Consider the following 26,132-nt stretch of genomic DNA (forward strand, 5'->3'; position numbering starts at 1 on the left):
GCCTCATTCTTGACCCTTCGCCAGCCCCTCTACGTAGATTTTTCATTTCCACGTTAAAACAAGTCAGCTTATTTCCATCGCCAAAATTAACAATACCCATGTCTTTTACAGTATCATGATACTATCTATACACTTGAAAAGTATTTCAGCGCTGAGGTAAAACACATTATTCAAGTGTATCTCAATACAGAAATACAGATACTTGAATGTACCCAGGATACTATCGACACTTTTGTATCACAATACTGCCCAAGCGTGGCACTACCCTACTTCACGGCCACACGGCTTCCGGTTCCAGTTGATGTAACGCAGGCCCCTCCGCAAAGGTGAATGATTAAACGAGTGATTATCACTGTCACCATGTATCACTGTCACCTACAGAAGACGTTGCCTTCGAGAGGCGAATTTGGGTGTTCAACTGCACACATATATATCTGAAGACCTATGCAACAAATTTTTATTTTACAGCTGTGGCACAGTGAGTCATTTGTACTCATCGCCACATTTTGTTAAATGGCACACGTCTGGCAATATAAACAGAAGTTGAGTACGTGATACGACAGAACTTAGAGAATGAAAATAATGAGCGATGTGTTTCTCTCTAAATAGGCACTTGAAATAAACATTGATCACATTCGACATCGTGTACTGGCGCTCTCTGGTTAATAAATGGCCCTCGCGCTATTACACAACATATAACATCTCTGATATTGCGAAGATAATTACACTGGGTAGGCGATCGTTCAGCAGCTTCAGCGGAACAGGCGGAACAGGGAGCGCACAGGAATATTCGCGAAGCCTGCGAAAGGAGCAGATGTATACTGTACATTCATGAACGAACACGTATGCTGGTCGACAGGAAAATGACGAGGAAACATCGAAATGCCTTATGTAATGGAGATGGGACACATCTGTCGTTTGGTTACCAGTGGCTTGACAGGCATGGTTTGCGCAGTGAGAGTCCATGTAAGAGGAGATTGGTTAGGCGAGCAGTCGCGGTCTCTGAGTAATTAGCGATAGAGAGTCATCTTCGCCAGATTGGCTTCAGAGGTGAACGGCCTAGTTTCCGTAACCTTTTGCGCAAAGTATACAACAAAATCGTACTCTTGAAGTGCCCAGAAATTCGAAGGTCAGGCGCGTCAGGTAGTCATGACACTCAGTTCTGTGCTAGACACGCGCGCACATGCCAGTGATGATGTACGAATATCAGGCACGTGTTTTCTGCCTGCGTTCGTCGGGGGACGCACTTTTTAAAACGCCCGTTTTTGGGAGGATCGCTACGTCGTTTCTTGGCCACCGAAACACTCGATGTGACGAAATTACCACGCAGACACAGTCCATTTTGGACGTATAGCTGTGCGTTCAGAGTTTCGTAGTGCGCACGAAGGGATTAGTGTGCGTTTTGAATGAGCCCGTCTTCTTTCTGCGTTCGTGCACGGCGAGAGGAATGTAAAGCATAACGACGACGAAGTGCAGCACGGCCAGAGCTCGGTACAAGCCATCGTAGGACCCAAGGTTGTCACGAAAGTAGCCTGGAACAAACAAACAAACAAACAAAAACCATGCGTTGAGGAGCAAGTACAGTGTAAATCGTTGTCATTATTAATGCTAGTTACTGACATGTTTTCAAGCACGGCAACGCCCCACTGGTGGCCCCTCCACCACCCGCATGTGCGCATGTTTCCCACCATGCTTAGTGAAGAATGCACGATGAAATTACGTATAGTGTCGGGTTGCGTCAACTTTACACTGTTCATATGAATTCTTGAGTTTTGTGTCGTTTTTGTTTAGAAAAAGCATACTGCACGTCTCATTTTTCTTGTGTAACTTGCTTTAAGTCCAGGAAACAACTGTTTCTGCGTACAACTACAAGGCGTTACTATTTATTTTGCCATAAACGTGGTGACTTTTTCTATATAATATTATTGAGGACATAATACAAAAAGATGTCAAGTGAGCTGATAACACTGATAAACTTATTTGACTGCGCTTCCACGTTTAAAACTTCGGGCGACTTGTGATCATTACACTTTCCGTCTTGTACAATGTGAGGATTCATATCAGCCGAATACATTCATTTGGCCCCATTCATATGAGCGGATATAATTGATTGTTTTGTGGGGTTTAACGTCCCAAAACCACCGTAGGATTATGAGAGACGCTGTAGCGTAGGGCTCCGGAAATTTAGACCTTCTGGGGTTCCTCAACGTGCACCTAAGTCTGAGCACACGGACCTACAACATTTTCGCCTCCATCGGAAATGCAGCCGCCGCAGCCGGGATTCGATCCCGCGACATCACCATGGATGAATAGGCGATGCTGGCTACCAGTAATGGAGCGCGAAAAAGTAAAAAAAAATTACATAGATTTATATGCGCTCTATTTGTGGAACTTGCTGATTATTTAAGGTGCTCACTGCTTACGCTTCCGATATCGCACTAGTTGAGCTAGATTTATTATTTTTAAGAGCATAATTTTGCAGCACATTGTCTCGCATCGCAGCAACAGCATATCACGCATGAAAACACGACTATATTTTTTAAGTCATCCCCAGATATCATAAGCACTCCCGATGCGGCTGGGAACATTGTATACTGGCCGCACTGCCAACGTGTCCCCTATTTGATAGCGTACCATTTCGGGTCTACCTGCTTGCTTTGCTCTCATCCAGTCTAGATGCAGTGGGACGAATAGAGACAGCTCCCGTGGCTTGTAGCGTTAGCTCGTTTTTTTCCCAACCCCCGACATTCATAAACCACAGCCGCTTCCTGATTTCTGCGACCAACCACTTACCAATGATCGTGGGGCTGCTCAGTTGTAGAGGAATGAGAAGCAGCCCAAGAGCCGTCATGCACAGGGGCACCCGGACTGCACCAAAGTACTGCGTCATGAGCGAGCACCGCAGCGAGCTGGCGGCAGCGATGAAAGTAATGAGGAGGGCGTCGTCCACGACGTACGTGATAGGCCACGACGTGTACGGAACAAGCGCATACCACAGCGTGAGCAGGGTGAAGCAGATGGTCATCAGCGTAGGGCGGCTCACAAAGTTCATGTCGGCGATCAAGGGCACTCCGACGTAGCCCACGATTTCGGCGATGGTCGCGTACGTGATCGCCATGTCGGCCGCCTGCCTGGATGCTCCCTTGTCGAGTGCGTAAGCGTCTATGGTCTCCAGAAACACGGTGTAGCCGTAAATCTCCACCGTAGCACCAAGAACGACGACGTAGAAACTGGGAGCCTTCAATACGGTGAGCATGCGTAGAAGCGAGGCGAGCGACTGCTGGCATTCGTTGTCGCTGGCGTAGGCCTCTGGCAACTTCAACAGTGAAGGCACACCGCTGAGTTTTGTTGCTATTAAGGTAGGCCTTCGTCCAGCTGCGCGTTCTTCTTCTTCGCTCTCTCGAACACGCACCCACAAGAAGAGAGCGACGACCGTCACGTTCATGGCGAGAGCACTGTAGATGAGGAGGGTGCCTCGGAGGCCGTAGCGGCTGTTGAGGAAGGACAGCAGAGACGGAAACGCGAAGGCGCACAGCGTGGTGCCAGCGTCGCGGAGTCCACTGGCGACCGCCAAGTACTTGTCGAAGTGCAGGCCCAAGGTGACCATGAAGCTGACGAGCACGATGCCCGCACCCATTCCTGGCAACAAAGAAGTGGACGAACCATATTTAGACAAGAATCACAGAGAGAGACCATTCGGATCAATTAGTCGATGAGTTGAGAAGTCTAAATGTACTAGCACCAAGCTTTCTGCATTCGTGTGTGAGTAAAAAAAAAGCAAGAGGAAGAAAAAGCAGAGACAGAATGAGCACTGTGTGCACGCAGTACACACTGCAAGACAATAATCACTGCTACTTGCAGCCGGCAAAAAATTTACGTACGCTGTTAGCGACGTTAAACTCTACGGCCCCCTTGCAAAATCTAGAATATATACGAAAACATTCTGTTCTTTTTGATTAAATAGGCAATATAAAATATAAACACTGCTTAGTAATATTTGGCAAGTAATGGTTTTTGTTCCTCAATAATGTACTTACATGTGCGCAATTTTATATACAGAGGGCTCAAAATAATTTTCTGCTGTGTCGAGTGTTTCGCTGTATGTCAAGTTTATACCGATATGTATTTATTATTTTTTTGCTGGCGCGCTAGAACATTGTGATGAGCCTATTGAGGAGCCTATTGTGATGTATATGATGTAATAAACAAGGGTAAGCGCGAAAAAGTTGACGAGAGCCGTTTATTCGTGTGACCGAATTAAGCAACAAGGATCAGCGATGTTTCGTACAGGAAACTTTTCCTTTTTCGGGAAATTTTCACCCGTCATTTTGACCTCAAGGGAAAAAAGAATCTTTGTGATATTGCAGAAAATTTCAGGAATGGTCCAATTCTTCTATTATGACCGATAATTAGCGGTCACAGTGCGTCTTCGTCTGCTGTAATTGGTTCTGGCACATGCATCACGCAAGCATAGCCTTGGAGATTTGTTTCTTTTTTCATGCTTTTGTTGTGTGGAAAAAGTCATGCTTTTGTTGTGTGACAGGGCAGGGGCTAGTCATGACTTCAAAAGTCACCAGTTCGTGAGACACCTGTAAATACAGAAGTGTGTGCGTGGATGGGGGCGAAAATTAGTAGTGTTGTGTGGGGAAATATGCTGGGAATCTCGTCAACGTTTGCAGAGATAAATCCTCAAAATAGACAATTTTTATGTCCCTGAATGGGAATTCTTTGGCGTAGTATAAAACATCAATGACGAGGACAAAAAATATGCGTAAATATACTTGTCTAGAATTTCAGAAGTGATACCTCTTTGTCCGTTGTAGAATTTTAAATTGTCATGAACTCCACCACAATTCTCTCGAGCAGTTCCGAAGTTCAGCTATTTTTTTCAGGAGGTTCAAAAATATAATATTACAAATTCTTTGAAGCGGCAAGTTCTAAAAAATATTAAAAATTTGTCTTATTGAAATGTCTTGAAACATTTTTTGCAAATAAAAAGAATCAATACAGATAATTGTATTTCAAAAACTATGCTTATCGAACTGATCTTTAGAGGTCGGTACTGGCCTGTAGAATCTACCAGGAAAAACATCTGCGATGCTTTTGAAGCAATATTTATTTATTTATTTATTTATTTATTTATTTATTTATTTATTTATTTATTTATTTATTCAATTGTTTAATTAGCGCTATCAGCCTTCGATTTCAGGCTTATACAGGCGAGGACGTACAAAAATTTGAGGTCTTCGTGTTCAAAAACAAGCGAAAACAATCTGGCAATGTTGAACTTTTGTACCAATAATTGCTGATGCGATCGAATGTTCGGTGTAATGTTTCTGTTAACGTGGCTTATTATGCGTAATTCCTTATTGCTTAGCACGCACTGCTTAATAGCTCGTCTTCGCAGTACGTACTGATACTAAGGGCCTGAGTGGGAGAGGTTTGGAAGAAGTGGCAGAGGTGAAGTAAAACTTTGAAGTGTTCGAAACGACACTTCGCCCACTTCGACCTCACCTCCCACCCCACGCCTTCTCGGCAACCTCGCGCATACCAATGATTTGGATGACAGGGCTAGGAAAGAAGCATACAATTCCCGCATTGAAAAATTGAAAATATTGCACGTGTAACCGTGTTGAAAATAGCGAAATGAACAACGCAAATTGTGACACGAGATGAGATGTTGAAACGCACAACAACGACAATGCGTGGGATGTGTGTCACCCCTTAGTATTTGGGAAATATACAGTCATAGCTTTGTATGTGCATGTATAGATGGTAGAAATGTTTGCATACGTTTAGAGCAAACGATGAGTGAAACACCTTTGAACATTAGGACGCGTGTAACTCAACATTTCATATTTTAATCACAAAATGAAACGTAGTACTGACCCATCAGGATTCAAGAACACAAAGTAATGAGTAGGCAGGAGGCATAGACTAACTGGAGGTATTTTACATAAAAACGACAATTTGAAGGTACCCTACAAAAGCGCAGTAGGGCTAGATAAAATCCGCGCAGTGCTACCAAATGAGTTGATCGAAACACACACACACACACACACACACACACACACACACACACACACACACACACACACACACACACACACACACACACACACACACACACACACACACACACACACACACACACACACACACACACGCACACGCACACGCACACGCACACGCACACACACACACACACACACACACACGCACACACACACACACACACACACACACACACACGAAAGACATAATAATTGGTCATAGTTTAATAGCATAGGCATAGAACCGAAGTATATTAATCCGTAGGCGATTAAGCGGGGGTGGTACAATCATACAAAATACCTTACCTAAACAAGCAGTTTTTAACGTGCTGGGTAAATCAGTTTCGGCAACGCAGATTATGGTAGCGCAGGCCGTAAAATGTGACGTGGCAAAGGAGATGAGTAAACTTTTTACATTCGAAGAACAACGCATTATATTGCATCGAACAAGATAGAAGTCTAAAGATAAGAATCAGTGTGACCACTGTGTCCGCGCTAAGTGTTACAGCTCGAAATAAAGCTTGATAACAACTACATGCGCCAACAAAGCGTACAACAACCTAGACGTGGAATCGCTGTGAGATATTTGCAAGCACAATGAAACTGGCACAGGCTTTACGAATATCTTTAGCACTGTTGTGGCCTGCGCGCGAATATGCATCAGTTAGAAGCCTGGTGGTGTATGGTGCAGCAATTAGTATTAACATGTTGGAAACCAAAGCGGCCATCATTTCTTCAGCTCAGACGTAGGGCTGATGACAATTTTCATAAAACTTATTTATCACGTGCTGATACCATGCGAAAACTTGTTCAATATCTTTGCTATGTGACACCAACTACACTTGCGTGTGTCCCCAGTTGCGACACCAGATGAAAGCAGGAATAAAGAAAGCGTTTGGTTTTTTTTCCTGTCTGCTTCTTTATTGCAACCACAAAAACTTGTTTCTACAGGAGGAAGTGTGGCAGACGGTTTATGTACCATGTGGCCACACAAACAAAGATATGAGCTCTTTCACAAAATTTTTGCGTCTGGCACGGATGGGTCGGTCACTTCAACAAGTTCAACAGACGCAGTGGCAATTCCGGAGAAATCCATCACGATAAAGTTCAAGACCTTGCATCTGACATCATCCACGGCGGCAGAACTCGTTGCCATTCGTGCCGCACTGGAGTTCCTAGTTGAAGAACCGCGGCAGACATGGTCAATCTTCTCCGACTCCAAAGCAGCCCTCCAGGGCATTGCCTCGTCATATCGTCATAGACCTAACGAACAGCGAATTGCTGAAATACGACTGCTTCATCCCTGGGCTATAGAGAAACAACATGACATAGCGTATCAATGGATACCCGGCCACTGCAGCATTGATGGAAACGACCATGCAGATGAAGCAGCCCGATCTGCTCATGATGATGCCCCTAGTGCAGCTATAACATTATCAAGAACAGACGCCGCTGCAAGGCTTCGATCACTTGCACGAAAACTAACACTCGCTCACTGGAATCCACCGGCATTCACCAACGTCCACCTTCATAAATTCGACCCACACCTACAGCTCCGTCTTCCATCAGGAATAACCAGAGCTGCGGAGACACTCTTGTGAGGTCTGTGGATTGGGGTGGCCTTTACGAATGCTAATTCGTTTCGAATCGGAATGGCCAGCAGCCCGACATGTGACAACTGTGGCTGCGCAGAGACTTTTTCTCATCTTCTCTGCGAGTGTCCTCGCTTCAGTGAGCCAAGAAAAGAACTGTCGAAATCTTTAGATAGACTAGACAATCGCCAATTGTCGGAAGAAAGGGTATTAGGACACTGGCCGAGGCCGTCCTCTGCATGCAAGGCATTGAGAGCGTTGTTGCGCTTTTTGCGGGCAAGTGGTCTTAGAGACAGACTGTAAGCAGTGTCGTGGATCGTCTGATGACATTCTTTCCATTTTTTTCCTTTCAACGTCTCTTTTCTCTCATATTTTATCCCCTTACCCCCATCCCCAGTACAGGGTAGCCAGCCGGTCTGAGAACTGGCTAATCTCCCTGGCCTTCCTCTTTCAATCCTCCTCCTCCTCCTCCTTTTGCGTCTGGTATTCTCTCTCAGTACAGTGAAATAACCGTTCTCGGTTGTTTGAAGAGCAATAAAGGCATTGATACTGACAGCACTAGCTCCACTGAGGGAAGCAATCTACAATGTCAATTTTTACGGAGGCGTATGCCAGTATTGTCGATCAAGCGTTTTGACATGCTTACCATGAAGGGCGCCGAGGGTTAGGGTCATCACCGCGATGTTGGGAGAAAATGCAGCCCCTATCAGTGGAATCCACAGCATCAAGCTCCCGAGCAGAGTGATCTGTGACACAGTGAAGTGCCGCTGGAGCACTACCACGATCAGGCCTGAATGAATAGAAAAAAATAGATTATCGCAATATTGGAGTGCCTAGTACCTGGGCGGCACAAATATCACATCAGCACTCGTAGACGACGATGTAAGATGAAAGCTCAAGAGCATGTACATACGAGGGGCCATTAAAATGAGTATGTTTTTCCATGCAGCTGCTTTTCTCGTTGCTGCGCCAGCAAGGCGCACACTGCTATTTAGGTTAAGACATATAGGAGGATGAGTGGTTCGCAGCCTGCTGGGGAACGTTACTTATCACATTAATTGAATCACCATCTTTAGTAAGAAGTTATTTGACATCATCACTGTGTTGTTCTGCTGTACTTACGTGGTTCAGGAGAGCACGCGAAAGATATCTAACGTTTGCCGATCGGCAATTATCAGCTTCGGTCGATGTCCACCGCCTGGACAATGTGCGGCCAAAAAAAACATTGTTACAAGGAAAGATGTATATAAATACAAATATTGGGAGCTGTCTTTATTCACCTCGTTGATGCACACCGTATAAAATGGTAGTGGTAGCTTCACTGATCTTCTCTCGCAGCTGCAACTCTTGTAGCTGCGAAAGCTGCTTTCTTTGTCTACACACTTATATTAAAGAGAGGAACTTCCTCAGGCTCACACATACGCATTGTAGTCCAGAATTGCAGTACTGTAGCAGAATAGCTATAATAATTTTTAGACTCAGGTAATATTGTTTAGTTTGAAGGAAATAGGTGTAAATTCAAAGGCTCATTTTTCAGACACAATATTAATGGGCTAACAAACATTTCCTTACCAGACTTTTATTTCTTCACGTTTACATTACAATAGTTTATAATAATACCTCCTATACCTGGCATATTTGTCGGTTAGTACTCAATAGTAATGTGCCTAACGAAGAAAATGAGCCCTTGTAGTCTCACTTTTTTTCTTAATTCATAGCGAGGGTCTTGTTCTGACAGATTTGGTGCCTTCAGGTGGTATGCAAGGGCTTATTGGTCAGCTGCCAGCTCGTAACAAGATCAAGTGCTACGTTGCGCTAACAGGCAAAGAGAGAGTGCTCCACACTCGCCGTAATTGCCACAGGTGGCGCTGACTGACGCTCCAAATTTAACGAACCATATAACCTATATACTAAATAAACCTATATAAGTGGACTGTGGAATTATCGTCACCTAAGGTCAGTCGTGCAGGATCGCACGCGTTTTCGAAGGTTGCAGTTTAGGTGCTTGCCGGTGGAAGGTATCCTTTCGTTCACTTTTATTTCTTCACAATTACATTGGACCAACTTCTCATGACATCCTCCACACTTTCTTTGGCTTAATTGTCTGTTACTTCTTTTTATTGTTGTTTCGCTTGAGCTCGCCCTTTGATTTTAAAAGGAGGCATTTTGTGCAATTGCTTCTGAAACCTTCTGCGTTTAAACTTATATGTAAGATGGTCAGTTTCCCTGCGCTCATCTCATCTCAAGTGATCATACTTAATTTTTAAAAGGTTATACTGTAATGAAGCTGCTGAACTGCTACAATGGTTGGTTTAGCCCAGAGGTATAAAAACACACAGCCTGCAGGCTGCATGGGGCACGTGTTATCTCCGCACAACGTAGACGGGCGGCTAGTTCAGAAGTGGCCTCTTGTTTCAAAAACTGTTTTCCTTTCTGACGATGAACTTGACCGGTCGAGGATGAGCAGGTGCGATATACCTAGATGATCCCCTCCGCACATGAAAAAAATGCACACATTTCATAGCATCCAATCTTTTCCAAGTCTCTGTGCTTACAGCTTTTGCAGTTTCTTCGTGTTTCACAAGACATGGCTGTATGAATTAGCTGAATGGTACCAGAATTCCTCTATAGCCTGCTGCGAATAATAACACTTAAATTATTCGAGTAAAACGCACAGACGTGCGTGGGAGTGGCGTCAAGCATTCTTTTTGTCGTTAAGCGCAATAAACGGCCACCATGTGATTTAGTATAACCATGCAAGAAAGCCGACATTTCAGAATCAGCGTCCTCACATTTTAGTCATTTCGGAGGTCGATGTCGATATCTGTATCAAATTCTCACAAGAGATCCCTTTCGAAAATGACCGTTGTATGAGTTACAGGGATGATTTAGGATGATGGCGTTTAAGACGCTGCGATCAGACTTAACTCTGTTGTATGCCGCTAGACTGACATCACAAAAATATGTAATGGAAGCACACTGGCCTTCTTTGTTGCAACAGGTAATCTTTTTGCGAAGGCTTGAAAAACCTTTCGAATAGTAGCTTCCTGTAGCTATGTCTGCGTATGGCGTCTGCTCGCTTGGAATTACTGTTGACTTCGTCAGCGGTCGCATAAGATATGAAAGTCAACCTTCGTCCAAGGAGAAGTTCGGCTGGTGTTAAAGTGCAAAGTTTTCCTGCATCTGCCTCGATGAAAGCCAGCGGCCTAGAGTTTACGACTGCTTCGACCTCAGCCAGCACGGTCAATATTTCTTCGTAGTACAGACGAGCTTTGCCGATAATATTTCGCAGCGGAAGCTTCACTGATCACACGAGGTGCTCCCACCGTCAACCCCACCAAGGAGCATTTCGTGCAATAAACTTCCACGAAATGCCGTTCGTGCTTGGGTGACCTGTGATGTCCTCTTTAGAGATCATTAGGTGTAGTCGCCTCATGTCTACCGATGTTTTGTGAAAAGATTGTATGTTGTCAGAATAGATCACCCTAGGTAATCCTCTCCGAACTGTAAATCGTCGTAGGATGTAATTTCCGAGGCAGGCTCGAGATGCACGGCTCTAGATACAGCGCACGTAAAATGTGCAACGTAGCACTTCATGTCCCTTTTCTCTATACGTGCATAAAGAGGGCCCGCGAAGTCGAGTCCAACAACTTCAAACGGGTCCGTTGGTGACACTCGACGACTTGCCAATGGAGCAGTCTCAGCACTTCCTGGGCCCACACTGAGCTGCTTGCATAAAAATCACCCATGCAGTACTCTCTTTACTAAAGTGAGAGCTCGACAAATCTAGTAGCGCTCCCGAAGCTGTTTAAGTGTATCTCTGATTTTGCATGTAGGACTTGAAGATGAGCTCTGTTTGCCAAAAGTGCCAAAAAGTGGTAGCCTAATGGCATTATGATTAGGTTCTTGACATCTTGTGTGGCATGCATGAGTGATAAATGGTCTCCAACTCGAAGAATTTTGTCTTTGTTTATGTAAGGGCGTAGTTCAGCGATTTGAGAAGTACACTCGATTTGTTGGCCGTTGGTCAAGGCGGTGAGCTCTGAAAGAAAGCCTTTCCTTTTGAGTACATCTTATTCAATCCTGTTCAGCGTTCAAGATTTCTGTTGCCACGGGATGTCCAGTGTGATCCGTTCTTTTTCTGCATCAGTCAGTACATCTGAAAAACCATGCACTGACTCTGAGTAGGTGCTGAAATCTGCTGTACCGTTGATTGTCGATTATAGTAATTGAGAAGCGTGTCACTGGTGAGACGTAGACTGTTGCAACGTCACGTTGAGTGGCTTCCACTATGTCTAGTTGACTGAACTGTAGGGGCCATTCAGACATCTGTCTAGCTAGCCACTCAGGACCAAGTCACCATTTAGAGCTGCACAGCAGTCTCTCAAGCGTCAGACCATGTGTGGGTAGGTCCGCCTGGTTGTCCGGTCATGGGTAGTATCTCCACTTTGATGAATTTTTTGAGCATCTGATTTCATTGACACTGTTGGTTACGAACTGTTTCCACTTTTTGACGTCATCTTTTATCCATGACAACACAATGGCGGAATCTGTCCACATCGTGTAGTCAACTTGAACATTCCTCAAACCACTCTTCACGTATGCCCACACTCTTGAGCCGAATAAAGCAGCCAAAACTTCAAACGCGGCAGCGTTGTCTCCCTAATGGATGCTACGCGTGACTTTTTAGCGCCTCAAGACTCAACACGGCGTATATTGCTGCTCCGTATGTCGCTGGACTGGCATCACAGATAACGTCTACGTGAAGCACACTGGGTTTCCTTGCTCCGCCATCCAGATAGCGAGAAACAATCACGTCTTGCAGTTATGGCAGCCAGATGACGCAATCATTGCGTTCTTTTTGCAGGTCATTAGGCAGTACTTCATCGCAGCCGATCTCTGTATCCACAGCTTCTGAAACAATATTCGTATGGCAGTAGTATAAGTCCTACAAGTCCCAACGGGTCAAGTTTTCTTGATGCTGACTGCACGACAAATCGTTTTGTGTGCGTCTGTGTTATCGAAATCCGGAGTAGATTTTCAACCGAAAAGCTGAATTCATCCTTTGCAGTATCCCACACCAAACTCCGCACCTTGATCTACGTTTCGTGATGATCGACCATCTCATCACTAGTAGACTCTTCCTGATGTTGAAGTGTTCACATCAAGTTTTCTGAATTTGTTGTCCACTTTCGCAATGTCATGCCGGCCGATTTCATTATTGTTAGCGCTTCTCGGCGAATTTTTGTGGCTTCCTCTTCTGTATCGGCACCAGTGACTAAGTCATCCACGTAAAACGACTCGGCAAAAGATTTTGGTGTTTGCGCCATGGCAGCCGGTGCTCTTTTCACGTGGTACAAAATAGTAGCTGTGAGGAAGAATGGGCTACATGTAGCTCCGAAAGGCACTCGTGTCATCCTCCTCTCTTGCAGCTTGCCCCTTGATAAATCTCCTTCTGCAAATCCGAGAAAGCGGAAAGCGTCTTTGTCGTCCTCTCGAATCGCAGTCTGAAGGAATGCCTTTTTTATGTCCGCAATCACTGCCACCGGGTGCGTTCTGAAGCGTAGCAGAATTTGCACGAGGTCTTGGTACAAGTTGTCACATTTTTCAAGGCAGTCATTAAGAGACTTGCATCCTTTTGGCATGTGACGAAGCGTCGAACATCACTCTAACTTTCGTCGTCAGCGCTTGTTTGCGGATGACTTCTTTGTGTGGCGTGTAATATACCTAACTTAGGTACATTTGCAGTTATATCACTGACAACTTTGGCGTGTACTTGGCGGAAGTACTCTCTTACGGCACAGTCACACGTTTCGGGCAGTCCTTTACTGAAGTCGAGACGATTGACAAGCTTGTGCAGTCGAGTATCGGCGACTTGCCTGTTGCTTGAAAGCTCGAAACCATTCTTCCAAGGGAGGGCCACTTTATATCTTCCGTTTACAAACCTGATCATTTTCTCTAAACGCATCATGGTGCTACTCATTACAGGTGGCTTCTTTCTCGTGTCGGTAATTCCTATATTTTCAAGTTCCGAAAAGGAGCACAAAATCTTGTCGGAATCGGTAGCTTGGACTTTTAGCACACACACCATCATTTGTGAAGCAGTTTGTCGAGACACCAAGTACGATGTGCTTCCCTGGAAGGTCCACGCAATCTTGGAGTTCAGTGCGATCAATTATTAGTTGCCTTCGCACCGTGAAACTTCGCTGGTCAACACTTACCACATCTGATTGGACCCGATCAGTACGATCATGCCACTCTTAGTGATGATACAATGATATTTCAACGACATCCTCTCCCAGCTTCTTTAAAAACGCGATAAAGGCTACGTGCATAGCTGTCTCTGAGATGTCCTATAAGATGGTTCAGATCTATATTGCTGCTAGGACTATTTCCGCGTCGAAAAACTGGCTTCGCAGTCATAGTTGTACGATGCAACGCCTCTTAGCCTTTTAGTCTGATGCACTTGCGAAAGTATAACGCTATTCAAAATGTTCCCACGCTTTTCAGCTGGAAGTGCTTTGACAGATATTCAGCTATAAAAGCCCTCTGACTGCCACCGTCAAAAACCCCTCGTATGTAGCGGCAGGTGTCATCATTCACGGGCCATGCCCTCTAAGTCTGAAGAAAAACGCAAGCGATCAAGCCTTCCTTGACGTGTTTTCTTACAGGTGATGTGCAGATTGTCGTAGTTTTTTCGTCATTATTGTCAGCATAGCCTGACTTGAGCGAACACCTGTCGGGATCGCACATGCTTGTAGCGTGTCGAGCTTGGCATCTGGAGCAGGAAATCTTCTTTTTGCAGTCCCGTACCCGATGTCCTTTGGTAGTGCAGCGGAGACATCTCTTTTTGTTGCAAAGCAGTTCCTTCTTCAGCGTCAGTGGCAGGTCAGCTGTGCAGGCTTCCAATCTGTGATGACTAGATGAGCAGAAGACACAGTTGTTTTTTTTCCCCGTACCGAGTTGCTGTGAAGCTCAGATGACGTCCGTTTTCCATGCCGAAAGTACGTCGGCTGACTTGTCACGGGAAGTGTTTCTTGTTCTCGTCCTCTGGCATCCTTAAAATCGCTCTTCTCCAGGCTTTCCAGCTCAGTATACAGGAAGTTGAGCACACAATCTAGTCCCAAGGGTGTAGCTTAACCTCTCGAGTAATGTGCCAACTGGACGGCACATGATCGATGATACTGCATGACTATAACCCGTGAAAGAGCATGCGGTAGGAGTTCGCAGAGCATTGACGAAAATGACGACTTGTGCACACCCCAAATCTCTAGGCCTCGAATACTAACGAGAACGTGGTCGTACAGGCTGCGTAGCCCTTTGGTGTCAGTCGATGAACGGACAGGGCTTAACATTCGTAGCTTGGCATAATATTCTTGCTCCAGGGGCGCCTTGTCCTCAAATCGCTTCTGTAGTATGCTGATGGCGTCGTTGTAGCAACTTTCTGTCGTCGGAAGGCCTGCATTTACTGAAGCAACTTCTCTTTTCAGATACAGTCGGAGGTAATGGAACTTCTCTGTCGCTGTGATGCAAGCGTTACTATGAACAATTTGTCCAGATTGTTCCCAAAATTTGGTCTACTTGCATAGGTCCCCAGAGAAAAGAACCACGGTGATGTTTGGCTCAAACTGCTGATGCGACAAAAACAGATGTTTCTCGCAAGAAACATGTGATAGTGGCAGAAAACTTTATCAGTTACGAAAAAAGAAAAAAATGTGCAGAAAAAAAGGGGGAAATGGTGAAATCAAATCATTCTCCAGCATAAAAAGAAAAAAAAGAAATAAGCTGGTATCTGAATATAGCATCTCGGCAGTGCTGCGGGAACTCACATTCGCGCAGATGTTCAGCACCACCCCCGCCTATGCGTAGAAGCATGTCGCTGACAGGAAGAGGCGAAATATCGTTCTGTGCGCGGCATCGGTGTTTAGCTCTTGCTTTATTTTTAGAAAAAGCGGTTGCACATGAGCACGGCTCAGGGCACGTGTTAAATTGCCACACCACACGTTGCCCCAACATCAGGCAGCAGGCTCGAAAGCATGGCAAAGCTGCCTAGTGCCACGCGACCATGGGCCCAAACTCAATATATTCGGAAGATTAACTTGCATGAGTGCCAGAGTAATTTCAACGTTTTTGGCGCCACTCAAGCGACGGTTGTTAATTATGGTCGCATGGCCCACATAGTTTTCATGTTGGCCGCATTGGCGGTGTGCCGCATTTGGCGGTGTGGCGCGCGACCATTGCCGATTAAACGAAGCGCTGATCAACAACCACAAAAAGCTTCTAGCAAGCTCAGAAATAAAGTTCTAGACATAGAAGGACTGCCGAAATGTCTTCGTAAAGAAACCAGTGTGTGGGGGAAACAAGTCACAATGGTAATTACAAAAGCAAGAACGTTTTTGAAAAAAAAAAAAGAACCACTCATGGGATTGTTCTAGCCGCTATCACTATCTGTCTGGAAAGGTGTTATTGATTGATATGTGGGGTTTAACGTCCCAAAACCACCATATGATTATGAGAGACGCCGTAGTGGAGGGCTCCGTAAATTTTGACCACCTGGGGTTCTTTAACGTGCACCTAAATCTGAGCACACGGGCCTACAACATTTTCGCCTGCATCGGAAATGCAGCCGCCGCAGCCGGGAATCGAACCCGCGACCTGCGGGTGAGCAGCCGAGTACCTTAGCCACTAGACCACCGCGGCGGGGCGGGCGGAAAGGTGTTACTTAGATACACATTATTCAGAGATGTCATTCCCTCTCACTCTACACTTAGGCTAGGCATTAATTTCGCTCCATCGAATAGAGAACAGTCATGGTAAGGGCAAAATATGAAAGTTTTACCCACATCGTGCTTGTTTCGATTGAAACTTTGAATTATTCTCTTATACAATTAGGGCAATAATTACTCTGGATGTCCAGAAGAACCTATACTCCAGCATTCAATACTCTGAGCCAGAACCACTGATTGCTAAAGGTAGTTTTTTTCAGATTCTTGCACTTTTTTCATTACCAATATAATTAACGTGAGTGTTATATCAATGGTATTCTGTGTAGCTTGCTTCATGTAGATGTTAAGAAAACTATTAGAGTGGAGACAGCTGTACTAATGCAGAATCACGTTATAATTTGACACGACTGTATTAACTCTTGAAAAAAAATTCAGCTATTCGTACACGTGCTCTAAATACTAATACTTCGGCTGACGGTCTCTCTTGTAGTTTTTTTCTCCTTTGAAGAGAACCTATGTATTCGTAAGTTAAGCAATTGCGAGACGTTGTATGATTTTTCGTGGGTTCCAAGCAGGAAAATGACGATCTCTGCTTTTAATGCATTCTATGTTACGTGTGTCATATTGTAGACGAAGGAGGAATAGACTTCGGTAAGTCTTACGCATTGCACGGGTATAATTTATGTGACATATTGACCTTGCCACTGCTTACGCTGCACGTTCAGCCAAATACTACGGGGGATGGGTGTAACTGAATGCAGGAACAGCGTAACCTAGAAATAGTTACTTCGTAACTACGGAAGCGAAAAAAACAAGGACAGAAAAGAGCGCTTTGCGTAACAGGTGTCTTTGTGTAATAGGTGTCTTTGTGTAACAATAAAAGTCATAGTTTCGCAGTAAGAACCAAGCAATGAATGCCACAGCAAGAGTTTGGAATATCACGCGAAGAACAAGAATTTTGTTTATTATAGCGCACTGCTGAAACACTGAAAGGCCAGGAACGCTCGACGAGAATGGGCTGGTCCGCACAGCACAAGAGCGAACTAACAACTGCCACAATAGTTTTGCGTTTATGCAACGCACTGCAGGTTTTGCCAGCCTAGATCCTGACACCCTAAGATGATTTTGTTTTAAACTGCGGTGCGTAGAGGGACTCCTCGGTGTCTTCTGCGACGCAAAGCGTCCGACTCAAGGTGTGCTTGGCGTTGAATTCTAAAGAATACCTTTGCTGTTCCTGGAGTGATACCTACACACTTTGAATCACGTGTGGTGCATACCCACATACCACAACCAGTGAAATGCTGATGCACCGCCCGTGAATGAGAGAAAAAGGATCACGTGACATGCAGGTTATTTTTATCATGTGATAACCTGTTAATGGGTGTTCGTCATACAGTCATGTCCTGCTATTGCAGTTTTGATTTAAACTTAGGGAAACGACCAGTGGAGCACCCAGACATAGATGGCGTGATAGATATATAGATAGATAGATAGATAGATAGACAGACAGACGGATAGACATATATATATATATATATATATATATATATATATATATATATATATATACGAGATATGGCACAACGGGAGCGTTGTCAACAAGGATAAATATATTTATTTCCCTTCCCTTCATCAGGGGATGAGTATACCTCATCCCCTGATGAAGGGAGGACCCCTCCCGAAACTGTTGGGAAATAAATATATTTATCCTTGTTGACAACGCTCCCGTTGTGCCATATCTCATACCTTCACGAAGACTAACTGGCCCATTGAATCATTACTCCCACTATATATATATATATATATATATATATATATATATATATATATATATATATATATATATATATATATATATATATATATATATATATATATATATATATATATATAGATAGATAGATAGATAGATAAAAATCAGCTCTGTGCTTTCGGTTTGCTAAGGAATGCTATGGGTCACATCCATCACTCTTATGGATGATATTTTGGATTTGTTCCTGTAAGCCATTTCAATCATCGTAATTTTTGGGTAACATTAGTGATGCGTTGAAGATGAGGTGATGGAAGCACGCCACTCAATAAAGAACAGGTTGAAACTGGTCGTTTTGTTTCACAGCAATTGAAAGTGGAACTATAAAAACGGGACTTGTGTGTTTACACAGCAGGTTTTGAAAATGACACACCATGTTGCCTACACTGGCCGTGTGGTCCGCACACTTGCATTGTTCCTGTACGCTAGCGTCATAGCCGCTGTTCTCTGTCGTATCATTGTGAAGTATGATGGTGCTTTTCTGTGCATTCCTAGAATTAACAAATTAGCTGTAAGACGCATTCTGTTTGCACCAATTGAAACTTGAATGTGTCCACATGAAGTCCCACTAAAGCCTGTCTAAATAAAGGCATACTTAGCTACCAGTGTGGTGATCTACACAGATTCAGGTTCAAGAGACGGGGTGTCGAACTACGGACACAAAAAAGAAACGGAGACACCACAAACGCCAACTTTTCGCTTGTGTTCATGTTTGCCGCCTTGTCTCTTGAGCATGAACACCCATCAACTAGCCCAGCTCCTTCCCACGATTTGCTGTAGCGTAAAAATTCAATCGGAATGAAATCGGCGTTATGTAACGTGTGCTGCGACAAAGTGCATATTATAGCCGCGAGGTCACTCTGAATGCTTGTATAGATTTTAGTGAGCTTGGACTAGAGTCTTTCGAATGATCCGTTCGTCATACTTATTAAGTGTGTAGGAGGGCACGTCTATGCTCCTCAGCTACTTCAGCGATGTCATTTAGCTTCGTATGTTATTTTTTTGATACCGAAGTACAAAGTTATGCAGGAAAGGTTTACAGATGTGTATATGCTAGCCCTAATGAAATTTTTACTCGACAATTTTCTGTGGACTGAATTTGATTGATTAATAGTCGGTGATCTGCGGGACCCCGTTACCCCATACTCGCACAAAAAAGACAGTGTTCTTCAACACCACTACCCACATCTAGTGTCATGATTGAACAATTTCTCACAGTACTACGTTTAATTCTTCGAGAAAACGCATATAGATGAAATCAGCTTCTTCTATACCTTCTTTTTAGATTCCTGTCGTCGAAGTCATGCCTGCACTCGGATCACTCACTAGAAGGCTCTGTGCTAGAGCGCTCACTCGACTCCGGCGTGTGCTGCGGTATGAGTGGAGACCGCTAGCGGCGCTGGGCTGCTTTGTCTAATAAAAGCGCTTACTTCTCTTTCACACACCCAGCGTAGTTGTATTAATGAATACAAGAGCATTAGTACTGTGGAGGCGAGAGATTGCAATGTAGCTGTGTGCGCAGTGGTGTACGGTGATGAATAAATAGCATCCTTTTCAGAGAACCTTCAGTGGACCCATGGCTGCTTCGCATACTACTCAGGGTTTTGTTTACGGGAAGATGTGTGCAATTTTCCCGCTTTTTTCTCTGCTGTTATTGAATTGTCCAGTTTTGAGTAAAAGTTCTAATCATTTTTACTTACTGCCGGAGTATGTCATGATGTTGAAAACGCTCTGTGGCCACGAGGCATTCGAGTGGCCCACGTAGAAAGTGTCCATAATGGCGACAAAAAAGAAGCCAGAGTTTATCTGCGTGGCCAAGTTAAAGAAAGAAGCCACAGCGGCAGCCACGGCGATGCCCCAGTTGCGGTCCATGTTCTCTCGTCCTCCATATTCAGATCTGCGCCTGGAAGTGGCAGGCTTCGCTTCCGGGCCAGGGTATGAAAGCGAGAACACCCTGAATGGCCGACTGCAAGAAAATACGGAGGATGACATACTACGCAGCCACCGAAAACTGTTACAGCGCACCAGTACAGAGTTGGGGTTTGGATACGTAAGCCAGTAGACAACATGTGCTGAAATGTGCAATGTAAAAGCGCTTCATGAGACAAGCGCAAAAGAGAACACTGAGCGGACGCTATAGCTGCGCTAGCTTTGTCTGAAATAAAATAAGTCACAGCTTCGTGTAGTCAGCGTTGTTGATACTTAGGGCGGCAACTGGACGCTTAACTTACGATGCTGTGGCTAAAGTTATAGTACACACATTTCGCTAACACTTCGTCCGTCAATAGCGCATGCATGCTTCGCCCATCGATCACCCGCTCCAGTTCTTATTTTAATTGACATCTGACCCGGATGTAGCGGGATCGAAATAGAGCAGCGGGGTCTCAATTTTCGATAGAGGTGAAAATGCTTCGGATCAATGTAATTACTGTTGTGTTTACGTTAAAGAACCCGAGGCGATCAAAATTTCCGGAGCCCTGCACTACAGGGAAAAAGAGAAAAAAAAGAGATGCATGGAAAGGCAGGGAGGTTTACTAGACGCAAGTCCGCTTTGCTACCCTGCAATGGGGAAATAGAAAAAGGGCGAAAAAGTTAGTAAATACCATTATGAGGGACGCTGAAATACACAGTCTCTCATAATGACATCATTGTTTAAGCAACAGCTTGAATAGTGCTAACTTTAACTCAGCGTTAGGTTGCGTGTTGGTACCGGGCTCTTCGTTTTTTTTTGTCCTCGTTATTCAATTTTACTGCCACTTTACTCGTTCAATTTGTGATACTGGGGCGATAAACCACACATACGACTTCGGCTTTGAATCTGCGACGAAAGCTATTTAATCATTTTTTTTTTGTGAAAAAAGCAACACTTGCTCTGTTTATCGGTTTTAGCCCCACATTCGTTAGGTTAATCTGGACGTAAGCCCTAGCAGCTGCGAAATTAATCCCATTCACGCGTCAATATTTCTGCCGTGCTTTCACTGCAAAGCGCCTCTGAACGAACACAGCTGTAGATGATAGGCGAGCTCGTAGTTCATGCAATATCTCCTGCGTCGGCTTCCACGGTGTTGACGGGAGCTTCCACGGAATGAAAGAAAACACAAAACTGATTTTTTTATGTAATACAATACCGGAACGATGACGTGATAGTCTGTTCAATACCAATCTGGTCGAGGAATTGCTTGAAAGCCAACTGCGTGGTTTAGAAACTACTCTCTCTGTATTTCGAACTGCAGCCGTAGGAAAAAGTGCGATGCAGAAAATAACCGAAATATTAACACTACTTAGAGAAATGCTACTGTCCACCAAGCCGTTGACTCCACTGACCAATCTTTAGGTGACCTTCACTTCTGATTGGCAATCACTTTCACATTTGCGTGAGATGTTTACCTAGCCGCATATTTAAAGCGTTTTTTTTTCTGCAGAAGTGTCAGCGAAAAATTGAAAGCAAATTGTACCACTGAAAAAACTTAACATAAATTTATTGTGAACTTTTTTTGCGTTTTCATTACTGCGTACAAAAATTGAACACCATAAAGTGTGTCCTAAGGTAAAATGAAGAACACAGTGTGGGCATCGTTTTGAGCTTGCTTTATCGCATTTGTTTGGCATCTAGCCACTCGGCTATCCAGTGCACGTGGGCCTGCTGGATATCGGTGAAAGCCGGAGTTGTAAATTACAGGATGCACGTTGGGAGGATAACGTCAAATGGCGTAAAAAACGCAGCTGTGGACCATGCTGTCCGGAAGCTGCATGAGGGACCACGATCCGTGTCCGCAATGGGCTTCATCGTGTTGCGTCGTCACTTGTCAACACTTTGTGTGCGCCTCTTGGCTTAGGTATAAAAGTGAAAGTTCGCAACAAAAGTGTTTTCTATTCTGTGTAGTGAACGGTGGTTTCAATTTCTTGCAGTGTTTATTCAAGGTTTATTCATGTCGGTTATTTAATGGGATACCTAGCATTATAATTGAGGAGAAAATAAAGTTAGTAATGGCTGTTTTCTGTCTTGTAGTAAAAGTATGAATAGAAAGCAATTGTCAGTTGCAGCAGCAAAACAAAGAAAATACTAAAAGGCCATAAAGGCAAGAAATACTCAAGACGCATGCTTTAGGACAATAGAGGATGGAATACTTTACGCGAATTCATCAATGTGAAATAACTCGTTGAAGGAAGCCCCACAACGGTGAAACAACTGCAAGCACTATGTATTATTACAAAGTGATCAAACGAAGCGTTTATCGGAAACTGAAGTCCGTGTACTTCTTGTACGGATGAACAATAATTTAACTGAAAGTTACTGAGAAAGACACATCAGCACACGAGAAAATATACGCAGACAAATATACATAGCAAACGCGCCATGATGTCTAATGGTTACGAAGCTCGACCACTGACCCGCAGGTCGCGGGATGCAATCCCAGCCGCGGCAGTCAAGTTTTGGTGGAGGCAATTATTCTCGAGGCTGTTGTGCTCAGAATTAGGTGCACGTTTGAGTACCCCAAGTGGTCGAAATTTCCGCAGCCTTCACTAGGGCGTCTTTCATGATCATATGAAGGTTTTAGAACGTGAAACCCTATTACCTATATCATCATTATTATTAATATTGTACACACATATACAAAGCCCAACAATGAACGCTTAGTCTCAATTTCTGCGGGTTTTACAAACAAATTGTCGGCGTCTGCAAGTAAGCGCTGTATGCGCATTTCGAATGCGAACTTGGTCGCAATATGCCTAGCTATGTCAATAAGCTCGAGCAAAGCAATAGGGCAACAAAGGTCTGGCTTGCACTAGGAATGGTGACCGAAGTGCGGTAAGCGAATGGTGCGCATGCACAGTGGCAAGCCTAGATGCAGAACTCACCCAAAGGAAAGCGTTGACACAATCGAAATCGACGCAATAAAAAAGCGGTACATAATTAAGGTCGTCCCTTTGGAGACACTATTGTTGATGGTTGGCTTGTGTACAGGTCCACCTTTATATATAAGGCCAATCATTTATCTGTGAATTTCTTTTCAATTGGTTCATTGTCGCTGAGTGATGCTGTTTTGTTGAACGTTCAGCCAATAACCACTGTATTGACTAGAAGGCAAAATAGTGTATGGAATTCAATTTCAAAGATGGTTGCTTGCATCTCGACCTAACAGATAAAATTTCTTGGGAAAGATAAGCATTCCTTGTTTTCGTCGTGCGCGCCAATATCGCGTTAACCCTGCGACGATACCTTCGCTTTTACAGACTGCGGGGCCGCACCAAGCAGTGTTACACTAATCGCTTGCGAAGTCCTGTGAATGACGATAAAGGTAAAATGCCATGACATAAAATAACTATCTACGAGGTATGATTTTCATCGCAGCGAGAGAAACGCCACACCTGCGCGGAACACACGTGTAGTCACATCGCATGTCGGAGGAACGCTCGTTGTGCCGTTGTGAATTCTCAAGGCGCCCAGTGCAGGTACAGGTGCTAAATGGTCGCTACGACATAACTTATCGCCATTTAATATTAAGCAATATAAGTATTATGCATCTATAAGAAAATGTGTGCACCTACGTAATTGCGCGTATTTAACAGCAAAGCTCTTTAGGCTAGCCGTAATTTGAGGGAACAGCTTATCTGAAACATATCGTGAACATTTGTGTACCACTGAAACAGGGAAAACACTACCCAGCGTTTGAGAAACAAATATAAACAAGGCAACATTTGGCCCTACAAGTGGCTGCGAAGCAACGGCACTGATCCGACATGAGTCCGTAGAATGAGAGAGAGTACTATAGGGATTCATGTAGGGAACGGCGACTGCAAAACAACGAAGCGATAAAAAAGCTGTGTCAACGACGACATGCCCGTAGCGAACGGTTGGTTTCAACACGAGTTTTTGTCTGTGGAGCTAGCTGGCTGCGGTCACGAAATTCAGCACCACGCGGGTCGCGACGGTCAAGATCGCATAATCTAGATCGGGGGGGGGGGGGGAAGCTCGATGATGGTGGGAGTCAGTTTGAAATATTTCATGTAACAATGCTACATGAAAAAGACACCTTTCACATATTCCATATGTGGCCACTTTTGACAAAAAAAAAAAAACCGTCAGGTTTGGCATCACGTACTAAATTTGAATTCCACTATGACTAAGCCTGTACGCTGATTCAGAAGTATTTAATTCTCGTTCCGCGGTGATCTTTCAATTTGAAATGAGCGCAGAGCGCATGGGATGCTACACACAAAAAAAATCTTTCAACTATCACTGTAGCTTACACAAACAAAGCACTATAACTGCAGCAGACGGGAAAAGAATGACAATGCTATATTCAGCAGAGTCACAAAAATTTATTTCATGCGGGCCCGTGGGCCACACACGAACAATCCGCGTGTTTTAAACCCCTGTTTTAGACCACAGTGAAGGTGCATGCGTGAATTACTTAGGAGAATTTCAACTGCCCAATTTATTATGAAGCGAGGAAGAAAGCTAACAAATAAAATTTTGCCGCTTTTCAAATTTCTCTTGCACAAACCTATAATGAAGGGCACATAGAAAGCGACAAAGAGCATGAGCTTAAAGGTTTACAACGTGACACTGGAAATCGCACATACATTTGTGTTTCAGACGTCTCGCGTAAGCTTTAAAACCCATTTCGGCTTTCGATGTTTGATAGGTTACTTTTTTGCTATAGTTCTATTAACTTGCACGTCGCAGAAGCTACGTGTGGTGTGTGGCCTATATCTTTTACGCTGCGTAAGTGAAATTACAAGCGCATAATTAAGGAATATAAAGACAGCAGAGCAGGCGAGATGTCTTTAATATGTTGGTTGACATTAACTTAAAAACAAATCCGTCTTTGTAAACCACGTCATGAGGACAGATGATCGGGGACGAGTTATCAAGACAGAAAATATACCGAGAGACTCGAAGCGCAGCTGACGACGGCAAAATGTTAGGTAGAGCTACGAAACAAAGAGACATGAAATAATATCCGCCCGCACAGGAGGCGGTGAATTAGCGATCACATGGAATGCCAGCCGCCTTGCTGTGGGCGTAAGATACCTGGTGATGGATAGTTATGAGACAACGAAACGAAATAAATGGTATAGAATGGCACACTCACAACTTGCCATTGGCTTCCATCACTGAATATCACTCCGGAGAGATGAGCCACCAGCACAGAAACAGAGGGATTACCCAGGCTTTTGCGAAATACAAGTGCGCACCACCCACGTATTTCGCCGCAGGTGCGTCTGGTTACCTTTGACTCACTCGCAACGGCATTGCAGCATGCTGCATGAATTGCATCGCACAAATTGCGGCGGCTGCCGTGATGGAACTGAAGCCCTGTGTGTTTTGTCGTCTATTCATTTTTTTATTTTTTTTATATTTTTGCTCTGTGACGCTATCGTTTGGCTCAATCACCTAGCTTTTGAAGTAAACCACCGAGTGCCCACTTAACAATATATGCGTGACCCTGGCCGGCTGTCAGACACCTGTTTCAAACATTGTGACAACATTTTTTTTAGGCGTCAGCACGATCTTCTCTAAAAGGGTTTCAGAGAGGGTCGAGTTATAGGTGTTTCATGACGAATCATGCGGAATCCTTTAGAATCTTGCTCCACTGTCTATGCGAGTTTTATGGTAGGATGATACAGGACAACTGAAACGCTAGCCCCAGGCGTGAATTGCGGCTTTGCATATTTCGTTTGGCATAATGTTGCTCTATTTTCGCGCATTATTCACAGCGATATGCTGTCTTGAGCAGCTTGACATTCTACGGCAAGATGACGTGCTTCCTGATAAATGTAACACTTCATGGCGAACATAAATAGAAATATATTTGTTGAAGCTTTCAGTTTTCACTGTAATGCAATGTTTTCTCGTACGTGTCACAATGACAAAGTAATTGTATGATGAATATTTCAGGACGGCCCTGTGTTCTCCAGGACATTTTAGTATATATATTTCATA

At 44.2% G+C, this 26,132-nt stretch overlaps 1 protein-coding gene across 1 annotated transcript; it reads right to left on the reverse strand.

Annotated features, from left to right (window-relative positions):
- Positions 1-431: 431 nt before the first annotated feature.
- LOC142803988 (monocarboxylate transporter 12-like) lies at positions 432-25,417 on the reverse strand. Its single transcript, XM_075890421.1, has 5 exons — positions 25,282-25,417; positions 19,882-20,147; positions 8,292-8,435; positions 2,794-3,639; positions 432-1,532 (listed from the first exon to the last, which is right to left on the reverse strand). Exons 1-5 carry the CDS (start codon positions 25,299-25,301, stop codon positions 1,363-1,365), a joined length of 1,446 nt encoding a protein of 481 aa, XP_075746536.1. The 5' UTR covers positions 25,302-25,417; the 3' UTR covers positions 432-1,362.
- Between the last annotated feature and the right edge of the window lie 715 nt (positions 25,418-26,132).

The sequence above is a fragment of the Rhipicephalus microplus genome, chromosome 3 (genome assembly GCF_043290135.1).
Source record: "Rhipicephalus microplus isolate Deutch F79 chromosome 3, USDA_Rmic, whole genome shotgun sequence".
Taxonomy (NCBI): Eukaryota; Metazoa; Arthropoda; class Arachnida; order Ixodida; family Ixodidae; genus Rhipicephalus; species Rhipicephalus microplus.